At 38.2% G+C, this 18,863-nt stretch overlaps 6 protein-coding genes across 6 annotated transcripts in view; 2 read left to right on the top strand and 4 right to left on the bottom strand.

Annotated features, from left to right (window-relative positions):
- The first annotated feature begins 201 nt into the window (after nt 1-201).
- Nucleotides 202-1,912, top strand: LOC117392847 (immunoglobulin lambda-1 light chain-like). The gene is made up of 4 exons (XM_033991008.2): nt 202-329; nt 406-739; nt 1,019-1,059; nt 1,570-1,912. The coding sequence occupies exons 1-4, from the start codon at nt 290-292 to the stop codon at nt 1,887-1,889; spliced, it is 735 nt and encodes a 244-aa protein (XP_033846899.1). The 5' UTR covers nt 202-289; the 3' UTR covers nt 1,890-1,912.
- An 829-nt stretch (nt 1,913-2,741) lies between these two features.
- LOC117393003 (gap junction Cx32.2 protein-like) lies at nt 2,742-5,334 on the bottom strand. Its single transcript, XM_033991172.2, has 3 exons — nt 5,235-5,334; nt 4,459-4,592; nt 2,742-3,642 (listed from the first exon to the last, which is right to left on the bottom strand). Exons 2-3 carry the CDS (start codon nt 4,585-4,587, stop codon nt 3,004-3,006), a joined length of 768 nt encoding a protein of 255 aa, XP_033847063.1. The 5' UTR covers nt 4,588-4,592; nt 5,235-5,334; the 3' UTR covers nt 2,742-3,003.
- An 835-nt stretch (nt 5,335-6,169) lies between these two features.
- Nucleotides 6,170-8,559, bottom strand: gja13.1 (gap junction protein alpha 13.1). Its single transcript, XM_033991103.2, has 2 exons — nt 8,432-8,559; nt 6,170-7,717 (listed from the first exon to the last, which is right to left on the bottom strand). The coding sequence occupies exon 2, from the start codon at nt 7,693-7,695 to the stop codon at nt 6,832-6,834; it is 864 nt and encodes a 287-aa protein (XP_033846994.1). The 5' UTR covers nt 7,696-7,717; nt 8,432-8,559; the 3' UTR covers nt 6,170-6,831.
- A 631-nt stretch (nt 8,560-9,190) lies between these two features.
- Nucleotides 9,191-11,013, bottom strand: LOC117392773 (gap junction Cx32.7 protein-like). The gene is made up of 3 exons (XM_055232162.1): nt 10,865-11,013; nt 10,601-10,786; nt 9,191-9,742 (listed from the first exon to the last, which is right to left on the bottom strand). Exons 1-3 carry the CDS (start codon nt 10,991-10,993, stop codon nt 9,191-9,193), a joined length of 867 nt encoding a protein of 288 aa, XP_055088137.1. The 5' UTR covers nt 10,994-11,013.
- Nucleotides 11,014-13,746: 2,733 nt separating this feature from the next.
- hsdl1 (hydroxysteroid dehydrogenase like 1) lies at nt 13,747-15,527 on the bottom strand. Its single transcript, XM_033990872.2, has 5 exons — nt 15,211-15,527; nt 14,519-14,964; nt 14,178-14,261; nt 13,960-14,088; nt 13,747-13,879 (listed from the first exon to the last, which is right to left on the bottom strand). Exons 1-5 carry the CDS (start codon nt 15,428-15,430, stop codon nt 13,814-13,816), a joined length of 945 nt encoding a protein of 314 aa, XP_033846763.1. The 5' UTR covers nt 15,431-15,527; the 3' UTR covers nt 13,747-13,813.
- Nucleotides 15,528-16,058: 531 nt separating this feature from the next.
- The window catches only part of tbc1d32 (TBC1 domain family, member 32), a 47,048-nt gene continuing 44,243 nt past the window's right edge, over nt 16,059-18,863 (top strand). Inside the window, exons 1-8 of the mRNA XM_055232325.1 lie at nt 16,059-16,190; nt 16,619-16,787; nt 16,865-17,029; nt 17,129-17,303; nt 18,169-18,240; nt 18,320-18,439; nt 18,533-18,611; nt 18,724-18,821. Coding sequence (XP_055088300.1) covers nt 16,633-16,787; nt 16,865-17,029; nt 17,129-17,303; nt 18,169-18,240; nt 18,320-18,439; nt 18,533-18,611; nt 18,724-18,821 — 864 coding nt within the window. The 5' untranslated portion in view covers nt 16,059-16,190; nt 16,619-16,632. The remainder of the gene's footprint in view (nt 16,191-16,618; nt 16,788-16,864; nt 17,030-17,128; nt 17,304-18,168; nt 18,241-18,319; nt 18,440-18,532; nt 18,612-18,723; nt 18,822-18,863) is intronic.

An 18,863-nucleotide genomic window follows, 5' to 3' on the forward strand; every position in this document is an offset into this window, starting at 1 on the left:
AATCTTAAAAATTCTTCTTTAATAGAAAAAAAAAAAGTATTTTAAAGAAAGAAAAAAATGTTTAAAAATATTACTGCTTGTGTCTTCTGCATTGTTCAAGAATAGAACTTTCAGAGCAGTTCAAACATTATTTGACAGTTTTTCTTTCTCTTTGGTCTCATCTAAGAATCTTTCCTTTTGATTGACAGCTGTGGCCCCTCCCTCTCCTCTTCTTCTTCTGCTTATAAGCCTGAGTGTGTATAGAAGCTGCACTTTTGCTCTAAGCTGTACACCTCATCTCCGTGGCAACATGCTGTGGAACCTGCTCACCCTGACCGCTGCTCTCACATGTAGGAGGCCCTCAGCTCATGTGGAGTGTTTCTCTGTGTCTCTGATTATTTCATGTCTTCTTGTTGTTGTTTACAGGTGTGAGTGCTGTTACCACGGTGACACAGAGGCCTGATGTTCTGACTGTGAGGAGAGGAGAGACGGCCTCCATGGACTGTAACCTGGGCACAGTCACTGAGAAATCTGCCCGTTGGTACAAACAGATCCCTGGAGCAGCTCCTCAACATGTTCTGAGATTTTATCACAGCTGGAGCGATGTGAGATATGGCCCTGGGTTTTCAGCTCCTAAATTCACATCTAATCATCAGTCTAAAACAGATTATCGTTTGATTATCAATAATGTGGATGGAGTGGATTCTGCTGTTTATTACTTTAATACATGGGATGGTTCTGTTAACAACTTCGTATCACAGTGATACACACTGTGACAAAAACCTATGCACCTCACTTCTGCTTTTACTGCACTGAGATGTGGAGCTCAAACTCAAACCAGACTAAAAGGAGACTGACATATGACAATGAAAGTAGAAAAAGTACTAAGAATAGAATATTTCCACTGTTGGATTCTCCAGTCCCTGGGTAATGGGACACATGTGGAGTGACAGAGTGGAGTGTGGGAGTGGAGTGTGGGAGTGGCAGCCTCATGATGAGAGTGAGGAGGTTTTTGTAGCAGCGTGTGCACAGACTGAAGCACTGTGGTATTCGGACAAGGCACCAAGCTCATTGTGACCGGTAAGTGACTTAAACTCATCTTAAACTACTTTTAACCACAGTAAAGTCAGGAGATCAGCATTTATACAGTGTTAAAGTATGGACTTTTTTCACTCTCTATAACCACAATATAATACAATTTTACCTGTACCACTTTGCAAAAGAATGTAAGTGTTTTAAAACATAATTAAAACTATAATGTGTTAATGTTCTGTTGATTTAACTGTTTAACTGTTCACATTCACCCTTCAGTTGTTCATGGTTTATTTTGAGTCCTCATTTGCTTTGAGTTGTGTAATATGTTCTAAGCATCAGTCTCACATTAAAAAAACTATGTGTAAAACAATCCCTGATTTCATCATCTTATTTTCATGAGCCTATGGTCCATATGTGATTGTATTTATTATAGATTTACTTTATTTGTGTTTCATGAATGAATATGTGGCAACATTTGTCGTAATTGTGTAAATATTTCTGTGATTTGCTCCTCTTGTAGTGTTGTGTGACCTCCTGTGCTGTTGTCTCCTGCAGATTTGGTCCCTGCTCCTGTCCTGACTGTGTTCCCCCCCTCCCTCACACAGCTCCAGTCCAGCAGAGCCTCTCTGCTCTGTGTGTCCCGTCAGAGGGGGCCGTTTGCTCAGGTGGCCTGGTTGGTTGATGGGACTCCAGTGAACAGTGGGGTCTGGAGCAGCAGCGCTGTGCAACAACCAGACCAGAGCTTCTACATGAGCAGCTCTCTGTCCATCAACTCGTGCGACTGGGGCACCCATAAGGTGTACACATGTCGGGTGTCTGTGGGCAACCACAGCTCAGAGACACAGATCAGCAAGACCCAGTGTGGGACAGTCTGAGTAGTCCCGCCACCGTTTTGACATTACAATGTATTGATTTTGTATTGATAATACAGTGATAACAATGCATCCAATAAAAAATATAATTAAAAACTGACTTTTGAAGTTTATACTAAATTAACTTTAGCATCAGACTTGTTCTCAGTCTTAAAATATTGTGAAACATGAAAGTGGTTTCATCCTTTATCAATGAAGCTTACTTCTTGTTCATGCAGCTGCAGAGATGTGCTTTATAATAGAAAACTGAATGTTGTGAGTGAAACCTACGGAGTCTCAAGGACAAAAGGACCAAACTGCAGATATCATGATAGTCAGCATGGCACAGCCGACAACATGAGGTGTTATATCTCTAGACCATTCAGAGTCCAGAAGCACAGGTGCATTATGGGTGAGAGTAACACTTCACTGATGGTCTATAACCACAGTCATCAGTTCTCTCTTCAATTATTTACATAAAACATCACCCTTCAAATCCTCTATTTATTTATAACTCATGTGAGAGACAGATGTTTCCTCTGAAATATGAAACACTGAAAAGTTAGTTAGTTAGTTTATTATTGTGTCTTGCATACAAAGAATGCCGAGCCCTTAAATGGGCTTATAAGACACCATTAACAAAAATACAATAGTCCAGACGTGTGATACAACAAACAAAAACAAAAAGAAAAGAAAACAACAATAAACTCATTTAAACAACTCATTTGCCACTTCTTCCAGACTTCCACAGAGCAACTTAATAATTGAGGAAAACAAATGGACAGTTAGTTGTTTAATTATGCAGGCGATTTTTATAAAACATACAATCTAAGTAAAAAAAGCTTTTGTTAAAAATGTACACTTATTGTCATAATCATAAATGTGTAAACACTGAAGTACATACACACATGCTACACCTCTGTGCTCTCCCTCTGCCTACATGTGGTCTTGATTTGAAATAGGGCATTTTCCCTAAAAGCCATTAAAAAGATCAATATTAATCAAATTGACACAAATATACTTTTTGAGGGCAAATTATTATTTAAATATTGCAAAACTAATGACCTTAAAATGTGTGTGTATCTTCTATGGGGTAAAATTGTCCCGCAGTCAGTTCTTCTTTTCAAAACGCAGTTCTTTATGCCTTCTCTTTAAGCTTGTCGTTCTGCATGAGGCTGTTGCTGTGGAAATGCGGGTGGAGGGCCAGGGCGGACGCGGCCACAGTTCTGGATCTTTTTTTGGAGCGGGCACAGGCTAGGTAGAAGATCTCCATCACATTTAGCACCAGGGAGACACATGCCACTACTAACATAAAGATTATAAAAATGGTTTTCTCCGTGGGCCGAGACATAAAGCACTCCACGGTGAAGGGGCATGGGGCACGCTTACATACAACCAGCGGCTGCATGACAAACCCATAGAGATAATACTGCCCTACGATGAAGGCCACCTCTAGAAGAATTCGGAAAAATATGGATGTCATGTAGTTGCCAAGTAGGTTTCCCTTGATCTCCACATGGCCTTTTTCGTCTGAGTACTTGGGGACTTTGACTATTTGGCTGTGTGAGTGGCTCTGAATGTATTCTCTCAGTTTTTTCTCCTTGTGGATGACATGCATGACATGGCCCAGGTAGATGAGGGTGGGACTGGAGACGAAGATGATCTGCAGGACCCAGAAGCGGATGTGAGAGATGGGGAAGGCCTGGTCATAGCACACGTTCTTGCAACCGGGCTGCTTTGTGTTGCACACCATGTTGGACTGCTCATCGCCCCACACCTTTCAAAATCAAATGCACAAGATCGTCAGGAAATGTATAGTCTACTTTTAAAAAAAGATTCACGTTTTACTTTGTAATTTCTATTTAATAAATGCATAATTTGTTGTATTGTGTCATTTACACTTCTCATTTATCTGAGCTGCAGTCTTTCAATGAGACTGTATTCCCTCATGGTCCTATCCCCTCCTTCTCCAGAGAGCTGATCAACCAAGAAGCACAGTCTGCTCCTATTTTACATTGAAATGGCATTATACAGCAAAAGTGTATAATTGTTTTTATTTTGACAAATATCATGGAACCCCTTCCTTGCCTTTCAGCCCATTTCTGAATAAAACCAGAGTCTAAAAAATAAAGGAAAACTCCCGCACACTGTCTCACTCTTAATGCAATTTATTCCATACAACGTTTCGGTCGCTCTGACCTTCTTCAGGTCCACCTCCTACGCACCTGTCGCCCAGTCGGGTGTGCGGAGTTTACACAGAAACGTGAATAAAACCAGAGGAAATTACAACATTAAATGCATTAAAACGATTGAAACTGTCTTTGTTTTTTGGGGTTTTTTTAATGGCTAATCGTACAAGACTGCTCTGTAGGAGAAAGTGGATCCTTATTAAACATTAGACAAGCATTATGCACGATTTTTGTATCACACATTTTGAAGATTACTGTCACATACGTGGCATATTTTGGGTGTATTTTGAATTGTTGGCCAGCAGAGTGTGCTATTTTTACTGACGTGACTGAACTCGAGAGAAAAGATCACTACTTTTCTATTTTGTGTAGAACTTGACAGACTTTAACATCTTAACGCTGACCTTCTCTGCTCCAGCCCCGAGGATCATGATCCTGAAGACGAAGAGGACACTGAGCCACACTTTGCCCACCACAGTGGAGTGAGACTGGACCTTATCCAGCAGCGACGACAGGAACCCCCACTCTCCCATGGCGCCTGCGCACACACGTGGAAGCATGGTTATAAGTGAGTTTACTAGGCTTTGGAAAAGCAAACAAATAAATACATCTAATGTGATTTACAGTATAAATCTATAAGTATAAAATAAATAAATAAATACATACATAAATAATAAACAGATCATTTTAAGGTTATGGAAATATAAGAGAGAGAGATGAGAGAGACACAGAGCCTCCTCACAGGTACATGCTCTATGACAGTAGAAAGTTTGTTTACTACACAACTCATAAAACCCCTCTATAATTAACAGGGTGGTCGATACAGACCTGGTTGTACAAATGCAGGTAACTATCAGGCCCAAATACTTCATCTTTGTGATCAAGTATTTTGAGCACAACACATTAAGTTTTAAGTTTTGCTGTATTGTTATAACTATATGGTCAAAATAGTCCAGAGCAAAGAAGACAGCAATTTCATATCACAAATATTTTACACATTAAAATGGCAACTAAACTAAGCTAAATTTGTATTTAATGTAACAATTTACAGTAGAAGCAAATTGAGCTTTAGGTAATCAAATGACTGACATGATCATTACAATCTAATCAGCACTATTATAATAATCTCAGTGTATATTTTTTTACATTATAAAATAAATGATAAAATATAGCTCCTTACCTTTTAGTTAAATATCGTGGAGACACAGACCTGCAGCAGCTGTTCAGCTCAGTAACAGAGGGGCCACTCTGCCAGAGCGATCCTGTCTATCAAACTTTGAACTTTAGATTTAATGTTATTGTGCAACTTGGGCGGCATGTGCCTTGTCACGTTGTCCTGACATCTGGGAACGATAAATCTCAGGACATTTTTGGGCAAAGCATTGGAAAAACAGCAGGAGTGTTCTGGTTAATAATTGGCTCTGTAATAAATGCTTTTGATAATTTTTTACTTCAGCCTTACTCTGTGTTAATATTTTACCAATGTCTGATACCTTTATTGATCATCACCTTAACTTCAACTTTGATTAATGTGAAATCCCACACCTTTTTACGTATCATTTTCCTGTTTAGTCATAAATTTACTGCTATCATGAATTTTTTACCGTCCCTATCCATTATATACAGCATTGTGTTAGTGCTTCTTTTAAAAATTCTGGCAGTGTTACTTCCTTCTACCATAACCACATTGGTTGATAATATTACCAGGATAATAATCTTGGGGTTTAGCTTCTTGTTATTGGTGACGTTTTAAGGGCAATGTACCTTTCAACAGATATAATATTTTCATAAAATTGTGAAATGCTATAGCAACGGTCCTAATGAGTCATCACTCTCAAACCCGTGAATAGCACATCAGTTACTATGTCTACTGTTACTACTTTTATATTGTTACTGCTCCTACTACTGTTACTGATACTTACATACTACATGCCAGATTATAGTTTTATTGTCATTTGTGCATCATTTAAAACGTGCACATGGCACGACACTCTGTTACAGCGTCTGAAAAAGCTATTTGACTCTTCACATGGATGATAAGAGACTTTTACAGTCTTATAAAAACTTTCACCTACTATAGATAGACTTATATAAGACACAGCAACAACACAAAAATATTGTTGTCAAACTCCCAACGTATTTATTAAAAATATCAAGCATACAAAAAAGTATTCAAAAGGCATTTCACATACTCCTTTCTTCATAATTGTATCAATTAGTTACACATATTTCTTAACATCATGACAATAACTTAAAAGACACATTTAAGTGGACAATTCTGTCTTTTCTTGTACTTTAATACAAAAACATATTGCACACTTTTCATGATTAGTTTAAAAATTTCAATCACCAACTCAAAATTCGAACAATCACAGTGCAGCGGATGTTTGCAGGTGTTTGCAGTGTTTGTGGTATTTGAGTTCCGTGGTATGCAGTTCTTGGGTTTGCTTAATTTAGAGTCCATTTTATTCAAATTTTGTATCATGAGTTATTTCTAGTTTAGAACTGCTCTAGTCATGCTGTACTCTGCTGATTTTAGACCTAATTTAAACCTGTTATAGTCCTGTTTTAGAACTGGTTTAGATCTGCTGGTACTAGGAGTGCCAACGATTTTCTCCAGTGGTGCTTGATAAAAAGTTTGAAAACCACTGCAGTACAGTACAGTGTTAATTAGGGGGAAATATATGCAGTTTACATCTTTGCTACTGCATTTTACATTGATATTGTTTATTACATTCTGCAGTCCTATTAAAAATCTTAAAGTAATGAGAGCCTTTTTAATGTCCACTTAATAGCCGTTTCTCCTCTTTGGCCCCATCTAGACTACCCCCGATGCTCTGATTGCTCTCCATCTCCAGATTGAGCTTGTTCTGCTTAAGTGCGTCATCTGAGGTCTGCCATCTTGGACCGGACAGGCTGGCTGGGTTCTCTGGTGAGGTGATCTTGTGGACATTGTGGGACCTGGATCCACACCTGATCCTGGTGCAGAGCAGGTAGAACATCTCAATGAAATTCAACAGCAAGGAGACACAAGCCACTACCAACATGAAGATGATGAAGATGGTTTTCTCTGTGGGACGGGACATGTAGCACTCCACGGTGAACGGGCAAGGCTTTCTGGAGCAGGGGAACATTGGCACCATGACAAACCCATACAAGTAATACTGTCCCACAATAAAACCTGCTTCTATTATGATCTTAAACACAAGCTGCGTCAGGTAGCTTCCCAAAAGATTTCCCTTGATCTTAATTTTTCCTTTCTCATCCGAGTATTTCGGAACTTTGACCAAACGGGTGCCGCCAGGACTCGAGAGCTTCTCCCTGAGTTTATTCTCTTTGTGAATAATGTGCATGGCGTGGCCGAGGTAGATCAGCGTTGGCGTGGAGACAAAGATGATTTGCAGAACCCAGAATCTGATGTGCGAGATGGGGAAGGTGCGGTCGTAGCAGACGTTCTCACAACCAGGCTGTTGAGTGTTACAGATAAAACCTGATTGTTCATCCCCCCAAACACTCTCCGCTCCAGCTCCCAGGACCATGATCCGGAAAAGGAACAAGACGCTCATCCAGATCTTCCCAATGACAGTGGAGTGGGTCTGGACCTTATCCAGCAAAGTCGACAAGAAGCCCCAGTCTCCCATTTCTGCTGCTGTTGTTCACTCTCTGCAAAAAAAAGGATTAATTTAACATTCGAGATATTGAATAGTAGCACATTGCACACAATTAGTCCAATTCATTTTCAAAAATTACATGTGGAAATGCTATAGTATAAGACTATTTCTAATTTATCTTTGTTACAAACTATTATCTAATTATCTTTCAAGCCACAGACCATGTGCAAGGAACCACACCCTATTAAGTGGAACTAATCAATATGCTGACATAAAAGGAAATCGGGCTTAAAAATTATCAGCACCCTTTCACAACTTTTATTGTCCAAGTTAGCCATTATTTAGTCAGACGGGAATTTGGCTTTTTTCCTGAAGAAGTTTGCAAATACTTAATTTATTTTCAGAAGTGAATTAATGAACCATTCTCGAAAAGATTCAACTACATAATATGAAAATCTGTGGTTCAAAACACTGTAGTAGAGCTGATACAAATAGCGTTCAAAAATAGCATTCAATTCAAGTCTATTCATTTGGCTTAGTTATTCAAGTAATTATTATTCAAATTAAACTAAATGATCACTACAGCAATATCATTTTTGGAGTAACACTTTTTTCACTAAAGTGATGGCAATCAAGATTAATAGAAACTCAAAATAACTTAAATCTACAAATTGACATAGTAATATATTTTTGTCTAGATATTTACATTAACTGGCTTGTTTTGTGCTTATTTTCATAGCAAGGAGCAGAAAAGTTGGTCTCTTACCTAATGACTTGTTGGGAAATGACTGCCTCTGTGCTTGGCGTGGACAGATCGCTAACTGCTGTGTACTTTTGAGCAGCAGCAGAAACACTGGTGAGGATCACAGCATTGCACAACGCACGCTCATCTGTGCCAGGGTCACGACGGCAGGAGACATGACCAAAATCCACAGGTGTAATGATTGACAGGTGGATGCTCACGTAGGAATAATGGATCTTTAGACTGTGACGCAACTTCACAAAATGCCTATATTAGGGAAAAGGTTTTCTGGGTACGAAAATGAAAAGAAAATGTATGGCCAGGATTTTTATGGATTATCCTAATGCAAATGAATCATAGTTAAGTAATGATAGACTTTGAATAGGCTGTGTCAATCAACATTACATGACAAAGAATGATTAGTTAAAATAGTCTTTATTGAACCAAAAACAAAATAGTAGGCTTACACTAGCTTTACATTGTTATTGCAGCTCTAGCATGGGACTAGGCTCTGTTTGCAAAAGCTGGTTTCAACCCCCTCCCCTCCACACAATGATCATTGGACAATTTCTCATGGGCTCCAAACAAAAATAAATGACAAAACAGCAAAGAACACATTCTTAGTTGTCAAATTATAACTATTGTGTAACTTAGGCCCACGTCAAACCAGGAAGATGAACCTAAATGTCAACCTAGGAAAAACTAAACACGATTTGTATTTAAGCTTAAATCCAATTAAGTGAACTATGTTTTAATGAACTATCTCAGTTTAAAACCCCTGCTCTATATAAAAACCTGCCCTATTTTGTTATTCTCTGCATTTTTGGCCACGTCATTCACTGCTCCTCCTGATGCCATCTTTCTACCCTGTATCTCCAAGTCCAGATTGACACAGTTTTGGATCATCTCATCGTGGCTTTTGTAGGCCTTTAGCGGTGGGGTCACTGGGGTCACCGTGTAGTCCTGCCTTCTGGAAATGCACTCCTTCACCGCTTTAAAGAACATATAAAACAACTCTATCAAACACAGCGCTAGAGATACCAGTGCCGCTACGAGCATGAACCAGATGAGGACGGATTTCTCTGTAGGTCTGGACACAAAGCAGTCGACTTTGTGCGGGCAGGGCCATTGGACGCATTGGTAGCGCATTTCCAGACGAAGGCCATAGAGTAGGTATTGTCCCACGATGAACAGAGCCTCCAGCAGGATCTTAGCGATGAGGTGGAAGATGTAGCTGTGTAAGAGTCGTCCACGGATGCTGACTTTCCCGCTGCTCTTGGTGTACTTTGGGAGCTTGTAGTCCTGGTCGTCAAACTCGATCTGCTTTTTCATCTTCTTCTTATGATTGGATAAAGAAATATTACACAAATTGGCACAAATTAGGGCAAATAATAACACAGGTGATGTGAGTATGAACTCGATGCAGGTGGAGTGTCGGCCATCTACTTGTCACCATGGAGATGTTGCTGCTTCACCTGGAATGTATAGCATTTAACTGTAGTAAATAACATTACATCTGTTGTTTTTTTTCTTTTAGACTGACAATTTGTTGGTGAAATGTCTTTGCTTTGGCATGTTTCGGCTTCTGAGGATGTCTATTATTATTCAAGACAAGAAGGAATATTAGTATTGTGTAAATGTGTGTGGGTCAGAGAGTGGACAGTGTGAATTGCTGATATTAGTGACTGAATGTAATTGCATTGTATAATTTATTTCTGTAAATCAGGGACTGCAAATGGAAAATAGACATTTACGTAGCTATAATCTGGTGCAGAACATCTCTGAGCTTAATGTCTTTGTACATTGTTTTTTCAAATAAAGACTTAACTAAACTAAACTATGATGCAACTAGAATAGCAAGGTATGTAGGTGTAATGCTATATTGTTGAACATTCCAGGCAAAGCAATAACATCTTCATAAAGACGTATATGTAACGGACCATCCACCAGAAAAGTTACATATAGTGGAAGTTTCCCAAAGGACTTACCAAGAGTCAAATTGTAACCTCTTTTTATTGGATGATTGAAAACAGTGAGTGAATAATTCTGCCATTAGCAGTTCAACTAGTAGTTACTCAGATAAGTTACCTTTGAAAATATACTTTTCATTAGCCTTTACAACTGATTGTTTTTGGCTGTTGTAGCATCATGTAAAGATACACTGGATCCAGTAAGTAAATTCTTATAATTTACCTTTTTCTCAGCGTGAATGACATGAAGAACATATCCAAGGTAGAGCAGTTTGGGAGTGGCCACCGCGATGATCTGTAGCACCCAGAATCGCACGTGAGAGATGGGGAAGGCCAAATCGTAGCACACGTTCTCACAACCGGGCTGCTGCGTGTTGCATATAAAGTCTGACTGCTCATCACCCCAAACCTGGACCAAAGCAAGACATAAAAACATGGTCAGTAAACATTTAAAGTGATAGATATTATGGGAATGATCCTACTGTACCCTGTCTGCTGCAGTGTTGAGGACCAGGATGCGAAACACAAATAGAACTGTGAGCCAGACTTTTCCAATGACTGTGGAATGAGTTTGCACTTTGTCCAACAGACGGCCCAAAAGATCCCAGTCCCCCATTTTGTGTCAGTGGTCGTCCTATTAACCAGAAATCATAAACACATTAATATATTATGTCATTGTATATCAAAATATGTCACTGATTTCTCTTACTTCAAATGTGAACTTCTACACACCTGCCTATTCGCAATCTATTCTAACAGCCTTGTACTACTGCAAGATTACAAATATTCATTGACACTGACATAAATCCCCTGCATGTGAGATAGCCTATATTAACTATTAGCCTATGTTAAGTATTGTTCATATAGATATACCCATTCATGTAAAAAATATACTGCATTACTAGTGATACAGTATGTAGTTACTTTCCAACTGTGTAAAAGTACAAGCCCATGTTCACTCGTGCACACTGAGGACACAAGGCCAACATGGATCGTTTTTGCTTAGTTGCGGATTTGCAGATAGAGGAAGGCACAGCTGCTGATTTCAAGTCTCCAAAACATCAAGTTATCTACTGCAAAACCAGGCCCTTAACCTTGGTGTAAAAGCGATACATTTGGTTTCTGGCATGACAGCTAAAAAATATTGGGAAACATAAGTAGAAAATGCATTCATTGTTTTAAATTGGCTTAAAATGTGCAACTTTCCATGGCTTACACCAACATGGTAAATACATACATACTGAGTTGATTAGATCCACTTAAAGGTCCACAATGTCATTTTTTTGTGGGGGGTCTGCAATCTGCTTGTTTCCTCTCCTTGAAATGTTCCACAGTATAGCATGAGACTTATCTGCCGTGCATGTATTCAGTTGCTGGTGTTTATCTTGCTGAAATATACCTTAAAAACATAGCCTGTAACTTGGCCTATTACATCTGTTTGTATCTTTGGAGATAGATGTTTAATGTCATACTGTGGAATATTTCACGCAAAGAGACAAGCAGGTGGCAGACCCTTCAGCAGAAAAGTTACATAGGGCACTTTTAAAACATCATCTGTGAAAGCACATCTCCTAAAACTCTAATTATACAATACACATAAATGAATTTGACAGTCACTCACCAGTGAAAGTATTTCGATGAAAAAGTGAAGTGTCTTGGGAGGATGCACAGACCAAATGCACAAGCAGCTCTCAAGTGCTCATTGTTTCTCTAACGTCACATCTGTTGAAGGACACTGCTCCAGCAGAAACACAAATCTGCACTTCTAGTTCTAACTGGCTTTTGGAGGAACAATGAATGGCCACGCCATAGAGGGAGTTATGAAGTTTAATTTAAGTTTGGACACAAAAGTATGATAGGATATCATATGGGCTTCTTCAGTAATCTGCCACCTCTGTGGGGGTAGTTTGTAAGGCTGGTCAACATAACAAACGCATGATCATAATGTTCTATTCACTTTTAATTTATCTTGTTAAAAATGAATGAAATAGTTTTCTATCTTAATTTCATGAACACATGTACGACAGGCTGTACATCAGTACTATTGCCATTTAACACAAAAAACAGTCTGAACCTTGCTCCAGCTCACATACTACTGACACAGGATTAGCTACAGCCTCAGGTGTATCATTGAGGTTTTGAAAACATTGGATCTCAGTTCGATTAACTGCCAAAGCCTTATTTTTTATAAATTGTGTTTCTTTTTTCTAATGTATTATTAATTTATGATATGCCTATTTTACATTTAAACTTTTGCTAAACAATTCTTCCACTTCCTGACAGTCTTCAATTCACATGCCAATGATACAATAAACAATTATGTTTGCATTTTATATGGCATTTGTTGAGTTTTAGTAGAAAATACAGGTGTGCTTGGTCTTAAGGAGGTTGGTGTCTTTCCAAATGTTCTATGGCATAGAGAGCAGAGGAGCACACACCGGATAACCCCTGCAGACTGCAGGTGATAGTGGTCAGGCACGTCAATCATTTACACTGCTCTGAGTTTAGATGGAACAGCAGAAACACAGTGGCCTTCAGCACACTAGTCCAACTCAACCTTTGATATCATGGGTGGACAAACACAAGTCAGGATAAACAGTTGTGGTTATTGTGCTAAAGAAAGTTTTGGTATCTTGACATCTAAATAAATATTGATATGAAGTTACATAAAACTATATTTTCATCTGTAATACATTTTTTGCAAAACTCACTACATAACAAAAAACAATTTTTCACTTAAAATATCTTTATTATTATAATCAAACAATATTATTATATAGTGGAGTGCATTATCAGGTTTATAGCCTTAAACATTAGTTAAATGGGAATTTTCTCACAAATTAAAAGAATACAGAATATTTAATGGTTCTGTATTACACAAAATTGACTCTTGTCAGCTTTAAGCCATGTTATGTTGTTACCTCCATGAAAACATACCATGAGTTGTGTTTTGTTTCATTCACACATGTTTGAGAAACCCTTCATTATTAGGCTGTCTATATCTCCAAAGCTCAAAATGCTCTATTCCTCCTTGTGACATCATGAAGCTGTAGTTTTCAAGTTAACAACTGCCTGAGGGGTGAAATTATCCAGATTATTCTAGGGAAGATGTCTGGACTTTAAAACCACAATGGAGCATTCATATATTACTACATGGCATCACAAGGTGGAACAAAGCGAAAAGAACACAGCCTAAATATGCAGAGTTTCTGTGTTAAACGTGTTAATGAAACAAAACACATCTCCAGGCAAGTTGATAAGGAAACAACATTATTAACATACATTAACATAAACATAGATCAGAAAATAGTGTAATATAGTTCCTTTAAAGAATAAACCCTAAAATCCATGGTCAGAAAAACAAGTCATATTAATACATAATAATGAATGTTTAGTGCATCATAATAAGTTTGTGCTTTGTCCTCTGTTCTTCTCATTAACTGATGAACAGCCGTGATCCAAGAATCCATATCCAGTCTGGGATACACGTGATCAGGCCGTACTGAATCAAAACAAGAGGAAACAACTTAGTAAACTACAAATATAGTATTCTATTTTAAGTGTGTTACAACAGCTTTAAACCTGCAGAGTATGGGGCCAGTAGCCAGTTGTCCAGTTGGACACACCCAGAGTAGAAATGGCGTGCTGGGCATAAACTTGTGGTTTTGGTACAAACAAGCCCTCTTTTAGGTTTCGTCTGGTTGAGGCAATCTGAAAACAAAAATATTATAACAAATTATAGCATTTACAGATTATAAATAGTTAACCTAAAAATTTAAATTAATTCAAAATCAACCGACCTGGAAAGGTGTCAGACTCTGGATAAATATTCCTTTGCTGCTGTACTCAAGATATAGAGCTCGAGAAAAATGGTCCAAGTAACCCTGAAATAATAATGGCATGCATCATATTGCATAATACATTATTTATTAAATAATATCACTATCTGATCAATATCATTTTTCACAGAGATTAGTAACCTTTGTCTGCTTACTTTCTTGCCTTTCCTTACCCAACCACTAAATTTAAGCTTGTAAGTTCACACTCCTCCCACTAGCAAGAGATTTCCAACTGCTTAACGAACAGATAGCCTCTTCAAAGGAAAATTATACAAAACACAGGCATTGAGCCTCTGTCTCACCATAGAGGCAGTGAGCATGACTCTCCCAGGCAGAGGTTTACAGCAGGCTCCTGTTGTTATATTGACCACAGCTCCTCTACTCCGCTGCAGCATCCCAGGCAGCACTAAGCGGGTCATTAATGTCATCACTGTAGTATTCTTATTCACTGCTCCCATCAGGCTCTCCTCGTTCACTTCCATCAGGTTTTGGGGCTGAGTCAATGCCTCTTCCACACAGTTCACCAGAAAACCAATATCTTTGTCCCTAATAACCTCTTGGATGACTTTGAGAGCAGACTGGTCTTTGGAAAAGTCAGCAAGGATAACAACTGTTTCCACTCCATATGCTTGAGGCAGGAATGCAGCCGTGTCTCTAGCAGCGTTGGGGTCCACAGTAATGAAGATTATACTGACCCCCTGACGGGCCAGCTCCTCAGCATAAGCTAAAGCCACAGGCGCTGCACTGTCTGAAATAGATAAAACATAAGACATTCAGGACACATTTAAATACAACAATTTTAACATGTCTACATTTTGTTTTTCTGTACTGGTTGTAAAAGTTGTTATCTATAATCAGAATTAATTTAAAGTATACTTAAATATCAAAATACCGCATAGTACAAATAACAAACACAGTTGTTTATGCTAATATAGGCTAATGCTTTTACCACACAAGACTATACAGCTGGATAACCTGAAGCATTGATCCTTACCATAAATAACAGCCCAATCCCCAAATCTGTGGCTTAGCTTTTTGTTGGTAAAAATCCTGGGGAGAAAATGCACTCTGACAAGCGAGCAGCAGTTTCTCAACAAAGCGACCGCCTTGCTGGCCGTGTACAAAACACCCACCAAAGCGAGGGTCTCATAATAAAAACTACAAGATCGAGCAATTTCTCTGTACAACAAACTGAAGCTGTCCACTGCAGCCATGCTAAATTCAGTCAAGATCCTCCTGTAACAATGTTTTCAAACCATAGGCAATGCAGTTTAAAAGAATGTACACTGATATACAACGGAAACAAACGGATATAACTGTGTACTAATTATGATAAACGTAAACCGTGTATTTTTAAGCAGAAAAGCGCCTCTTCGATTCATGAGGAGATAAGGAAGAGGGACCAAAACATTGAGCGTCACGTGAGTACGGCTGTCGAAGTGGTGCATTCATAAACACTAGGAGAAACGCATGATTTCATTATAAATAGGGAATAAAAACGTTTTTTTTTTTTTTTAATGTGAAGTCGTATTTATTGTCCTCTGTGGATTTATTATTTTGTTTTCTTTTTATTTTTTTATAATTGTTTTTTATTCAATTATTGGATTATAACTGTAATTATTGTTACTGGCACAATTACCATGTACAAAACATATGAGACGTGTCTTCTTCTTGATTATGTGTTTCAAATACGTATAAAACAGTAAAGCAACTCTAGTTCTACTATTTCCAAAATTCTCCAACATTTTAGCACTTTTTTTTCGCACGATTGTGTTGGTAAGCCTGTTATTTTTGACTATCCCTGAAAGCTTCAGTAGAACCCAGAATCCTCCGCGGTTCACGTTTCCATAGAGACGCAGCTATCGAACTGATGTCGTTCTGTCAAAATGAAATTTAACATGAGATAAACCTGTTTCAGATGGGATCTTAACACCACCAATACATCGAGTTTATAATTTAAGATCTGCTCATTTGGTAAGGCAAATGCTGCATGTGTTGGGATTAAAATCTATTGTATTTCTGCAGCAAGTTAGCCTTAGCACCAGAACGCTACACTGGCTATTTTATACGGATAGATGCTTTACTAGGTATGGTTATTGAAAAATGCACAGTATCAATTGTATAAATATCGTCTGTAGCGTTTCATTGAATTAAATATCATCATTTAGGTCGCAGTTAAGTAGGACATTTAAGACATCATAGATTTATTTTGTAATTTACTCTGCACTACTCTCTTGTTAAGATTCTTTTTAACAACAAAGGGTTAAGGTTGGTACAGATTTCTTCTAGCAGATCAGCTAACATTGTGGATCTGCAGAGTATTCCCAAACAAATGAACAGTTACATAATCCAACATCTAATAGTAAGCAATTTTTGATTCAGTTCATATCTTGTATTTTAAGAACTTGTTGTAGAAATGTCTCAATTGACACCTGAAGATGAGCTGCAGCTGCAGTCTCTCCTCAAACAACTCCTCCAGAGCATCAATGACCGAATTTCCAATGCACCATCAACCGAATGTGCCGAGGAGGTCCTTCTTCATCTGGAGGAGACTGATAAAAACTTCCACAAGTAAAAAATATTCACCTTTTATGCACCACAAGTATTACATTGTATATGATTTCATTCCTGTGCGTTTATTTTGTTAGTTATGAGTTTGTAAAGTACCTACGCCAGTACATGGAGACTTCACTGGGGACTGTGGTGGAGGAGGAGATTAAGAACTTAACCAAAGGAGATGGACAACATGCTGTAGGATCGGGTCAGGACACGGTGGTCCACTCTGTCACTCGAAAAACAAGGGAGTCAGCAGAGTAAGTTGTTATTTACAGCTGGATTAATGTGAGTACTTTATTAAAGGAGCACTTAAAAGAAACAACCTTAACAATACTACTGAATATGTGTGGTTTTAGGTACCAACAAATGATGCAAGCCCTGAAGAACACCATGGTTCCTGTGGTGGAATCTTTAATCAGTAAATTTGAAGAAGACCAGCTGAGGAAGGAGGAGATGCACAGAGAGGCACAGCACACACAGTCTAACACTCAGTACAACGACTGCTCTGACAGTGACTCCTCCTTCAACCAGGTCAGACCACATGCAACTGTGGAGCCAGTGACTCATTCTAATTTATTTATTATCAGAACTAATGTGGTGCTGTAAGAAGAACAGCGATTGGTATATTGTTTTATGATGGTGCATATGCTGCACTCTGTGACCTTAATAAGCTTAAAGGTCCTACAGTATATTAAATGGATTCTTGTGACCTTTAAGCCAGCAATGCTGTTATCTCCTCAAACAAACAACAACAAAAACAAGGCCAATCAGCCACGTGGTAACTAATGTCCATAACGCAATTGTTTTAAGTCTAAAAAGCACATTTAAAACACAAGATTTGGCCAAACGGTTTATACAATTTTAGAAACAGATTTTAAATAAAATTATAGATCCTGTGGTCATTAGTTACCATGTTAACCCTGAACAAGATTTCAAGCTTATTAATACATGTATTTTTATTTTTAGTCTTTGAGAAAAATTAATGGGAAATTTATTTCTGGAACCAGGGGCGGGTTGTCACTGTTGACCTCCATAGCCTCTAACTAGGCTTGTCAAGTCTAAAAAATGTTTGTACAGTATTGCTATATCACAAAAAATATCACAATAAACAATAATATTGAAACTACTTTATGATGCTCATAATTACACCTAAAGCAGGAGAATCCCATTAAACATTTTTTAAATGAAACATATAGTAAAAAGTGCAGCCAACAATAAATAAATGGCACAATTCAAAGCTTCAGTAGTTAGTTCTAGCATCTACAATGTGTCATAGATGTTAATTATTTGATCAACTACAACTCACATGTTATCATATATGTAATGATAATAATAATTATAATTATTGGGCCTGAAATGTATTGTTCTTTCTATAATTTTTGGATTTTGCTTTCAGAGTTATGCGTTTATCAGACAAGAGCAGCTGCAAGCATTGACTGAAAACCTTGATTCAAGCAAACCCAAAGAGGTTCAAGTTGATTTACCGCAGTGCCTTCATTTGTAATAAAGTGAGCACATATGTAATCTGAACATGTTTCTCCTCTCAGGTGCGATGGGAAGCTCTTCAGGCTCTTTGCTCTGCTCCACCATCAGATGTCCTGAGCTGCGAGAGCTGGAGCAGTCTGCGCAGAAACCTGTGTGCAGCCCTGACTGAGCCAGACCTCAGTGTGAGTCTGTCTGCGTTGTTCACTAGCTATATGGTTCCCCTTGTACTCTCAAGTCTCATTGTAGTAATACTGTATTTATGTATATTTCTGTAGGATCACGTACTACAGTTTTTTGCCAAAAGCTTTTCCTCATCACCTCTGAATGTCACCAGAGAGATCTACACTAGCTTAGGTAAGACAGAAGATTGTGATGTATTATGTTAATTTTACCAGCTTAAATTTCATTCACAATAATGCTTAGAATGTTAGAACGTGTAAAAAAAAAAGTGATTATCTTGTTACAGCTCAAACTGTGGAATCCAGTTTTCATTCTCTGAAGGTCCCACTCCACTCCAGTGGCATTGACATAAACAGGCCTGAAATCAGTCGACTTGTAAAACAGGTAGAACAAAATCATAGTTTTATAGTTTTTTCATTGAAACAA

This window comes from Periophthalmus magnuspinnatus, chromosome 24 (genome assembly GCF_009829125.3).
Source record: "Periophthalmus magnuspinnatus isolate fPerMag1 chromosome 24, fPerMag1.2.pri, whole genome shotgun sequence".
In the NCBI taxonomy this organism is placed as follows: domain Eukaryota; kingdom Metazoa; phylum Chordata; class Actinopteri; order Gobiiformes; family Gobiidae; genus Periophthalmus; species Periophthalmus magnuspinnatus.

Excerpts from the sequence above, each read along its gene's own strand:
- LOC117392847 (XM_033991008.2), top strand. The coding sequence starts at position 290 with ATGCTGTGGAACCTGCTCACCCTGACCGCTGCTCTCACAT. Across the intron at positions 330-405 it reads CCTGACCGCTGCTCTCACAT|GTGTGAGTGCTGTTACCACG; the intron begins GTAGGAGGCCCT and ends TGTTGTTTACAG. Across the intron at positions 1,060-1,569 it reads CACCAAGCTCATTGTGACCG|ATTTGGTCCCTGCTCCTGTC; the intron begins GTAAGTGACTTA and ends TGTCTCCTGCAG.
- LOC117393003 (XM_033991172.2), bottom strand. The coding sequence starts at position 4,587 with ATGGGAGAGTGGGGGTTCCTGTCGTCGCTGCTGGATAAGGTCCAGTCT. Across the intron at positions 3,643-4,458 it reads TCGGGGCTGGAGCAGAGAAG|GTGTGGGGCGATGAGCAGTC; the intron begins GTCAGCGTTAAG and ends TGATTTTGAAAG.
- gja13.1 (XM_033991103.2), bottom strand. The coding sequence starts at position 7,695 with ATGGGAGACTGGGGCTTCTTGTCGACTTTGCTGGATAAGGTCCAGACC.
- LOC117392773 (XM_055232162.1), bottom strand. The coding sequence starts at position 10,993 with ATGGGGGACTGGGATCTTTTGGGCCGTCTGTTGGACAAAGTGCAAACT. Across the intron at positions 10,787-10,864 it reads TCAACACTGCAGCAGACAGG|GTTTGGGGTGATGAGCAGTC; the intron begins GTACAGTAGGAT and ends GCTTTGGTCCAG. Across the intron at positions 9,743-10,600 it reads TCATTCACGCTGAGAAAAAG|AAGATGAAAAAGCAGATCGA; the intron begins GTAAATTATAAG and ends AATCATAAGAAG.
- hsdl1 (XM_033990872.2), bottom strand. The coding sequence starts at position 15,430 with ATGGCTGCAGTGGACAGCTTCAGTTTGTTGTACAGAGAAATTGCTCGA. Across the intron at positions 14,965-15,210 it reads GGATTGGGCTGTTATTTATG|ACAGTGCAGCGCCTGTGGCT; the intron begins GTAAGGATCAAT and ends TATCTATTTCAG. Across the intron at positions 14,089-14,177 it reads AGAGTCTGACACCTTTCCAG|ATTGCCTCAACCAGACGAAA; the intron begins GTCGGTTGATTT and ends TTTTGTTTTCAG.